Below are 1,748 nucleotides of genomic sequence, written 5' to 3' on the forward strand. Positions count from 1 at the left end.
CTAGCAAATACATTGAATGTTTTAATTCCATCAATCAAATGACTTGCAAATGTAGTGCAAGTTTTATATCTTGGATTTAATAGTCAAAAGGATAAAATAAACATGATTAAAAATTTATGAGTTCACTAGAATCTAGTTTGAAATTTTGAAGTTTAAAAGGAAAAAAATAATTATAAAACAGCAAACTTTATTGTCATTTTAACTCTTCATCCAGCATTACATTCTTTGTGCTTTTGAAGAATTATTAACTTCCAATAACATTAGATTTTTCCCAATCATAATATTTACTATAGTTATAATTTTGATTACTAAAATAGATGCCAATCTCATCAACTTTCCACCAGCACATTCCAGTTTTCTTACACCTCCTATCTTTGTCATCTCGATGTTGATCAAATGCTACTATTCCTGCCTTTGTATCTGCTCTTCTTAAATGACAAACATATGTGGAATGACCTCGAGGATTAATCTTGACGCTCCAATGGAACTCATCTGTAAAACGGCGAAGTGAAAAAGTGCCAATCGGATGTTTGTTTTCATCTACACAAGATCCATTAATGGGGATTAAAGGAAATTTCTGATTTTCGCATCCATTAATGATGTGAACATCGTATTTGAAACGAGGGGGACTGGGTGATTCTCTTGCATGAGTCAAGCAAATTGCTAAAGCAGTGAAGAGGAAGTAGAAGATGACAGAGTTCAGAGAAGAAGACATGTTTAGAAACTTGTTTTTTGTTTTTCTGTTATTTTTGTTTGTTAGCATGACAGAATTTATATGGGAAAGTTAAGGTTATTTTTCGTTAATGTTAAGAAAAAATTAATGGTGAAAAATTCATTTAGATTTTTATACTATATATATTGGATTCTACATTTATTACATAGAAGTTTAGCCCAGTTAACTAAGTTCTATTTTTGGAAAATGTGCTTGATAGAGTTTCAAAATTATCTTATTTTTAGAGTTTGTGGTACTCTTGGGGGGATTTTGCTTATCGGGAAAAACTTATCTATTCCCTGTGTATGGCCTATTCAGGCATTAAAACAATTAAAAGGATAAAACAGTAATAATTTTTTTTTAAAAAAAAAACCCTATTCATTAGTTTCAGGTGAAGACACATTTTATTATTATAAGAAGTACTTACCTACTTCCTATGTATGCAATCCATTCATATACTAAACCAATTAAAAATATATTTAAATGTTGATTATTTAAATATCGAATAGGATTTGCTTACACTTGGTGAATGCATGGTCTCAGACACCAAATCAGTCCATAAAGGATTTTCTTTAAAAAAATAATATTGTTTTATCCTTTTTAATTTTACCCACTGAATTGTCAAAAATACTCTCATCAGCCAAAGTTGGTCATTTTCATTAATAATGATGTGGTGATAGTGCTGGATTGGTGGTGGTGGTGGCTGTGGGGGTAGTGTTGGAGTGATGGTAGTGTGATTGTTTGTAATGCTGGTGTTGTAATTACGTTTCATATTTATAAACAAATATAAAAGAAGAATGATGATTGCCAAGTGCAGAGGGAGGGGGAATTGGGGGAGCTCGGACTCCCCAAACTCTAAAAAAATTTTACCTAAAAACATTATAAAAAATTCTTTTATTTGATTTGGTCCCCTTAATTTTTAAAAATTTTCTTTTGGCACTCTCTAGTTTTAGAGTCTGGCTCCAACCCTGATGATTGCATTCCATAAATTTTTTTAATTACATCACCAAGCATAGTAACGGAATGTTAATTACAT

General features: G+C 30.9%; 1 protein-coding gene across 1 annotated transcript; it reads right to left on the minus strand.

The window, feature by feature from the left end:
• Positions 1-244: 244 nt before the first annotated feature.
• Positions 245-715, minus strand: LOC149494567 (uncharacterized). Its single transcript, XM_089724037.1, has one exon. The coding sequence runs from the start codon at positions 713-715 to the stop codon at positions 245-247; it is 471 nt and encodes a 156-aa protein (XP_089580163.1).
• Between the last annotated feature and the right edge of the window lie 1,033 nt (positions 716-1,748).

This window comes from Jatropha curcas, chromosome 7 (assembly GCF_041381405.1).
Source record: "Jatropha curcas cultivar XTBG-Jc1 chromosome 7, XTBG_Jcur_1.0, whole genome shotgun sequence".
NCBI classification, from domain to species: Eukaryota; Viridiplantae; Streptophyta; class Magnoliopsida; order Malpighiales; family Euphorbiaceae; genus Jatropha; species Jatropha curcas.

Bases quoted from the DNA above. Each gene is read 5' to 3' on its own strand.
- LOC149494567 (XM_089724037.1), bottom strand. From the start codon at position 715: ATGTCTTCTTCTCTGAACTCTGTCATCTTCTACTTCCTCTTCACTGCT.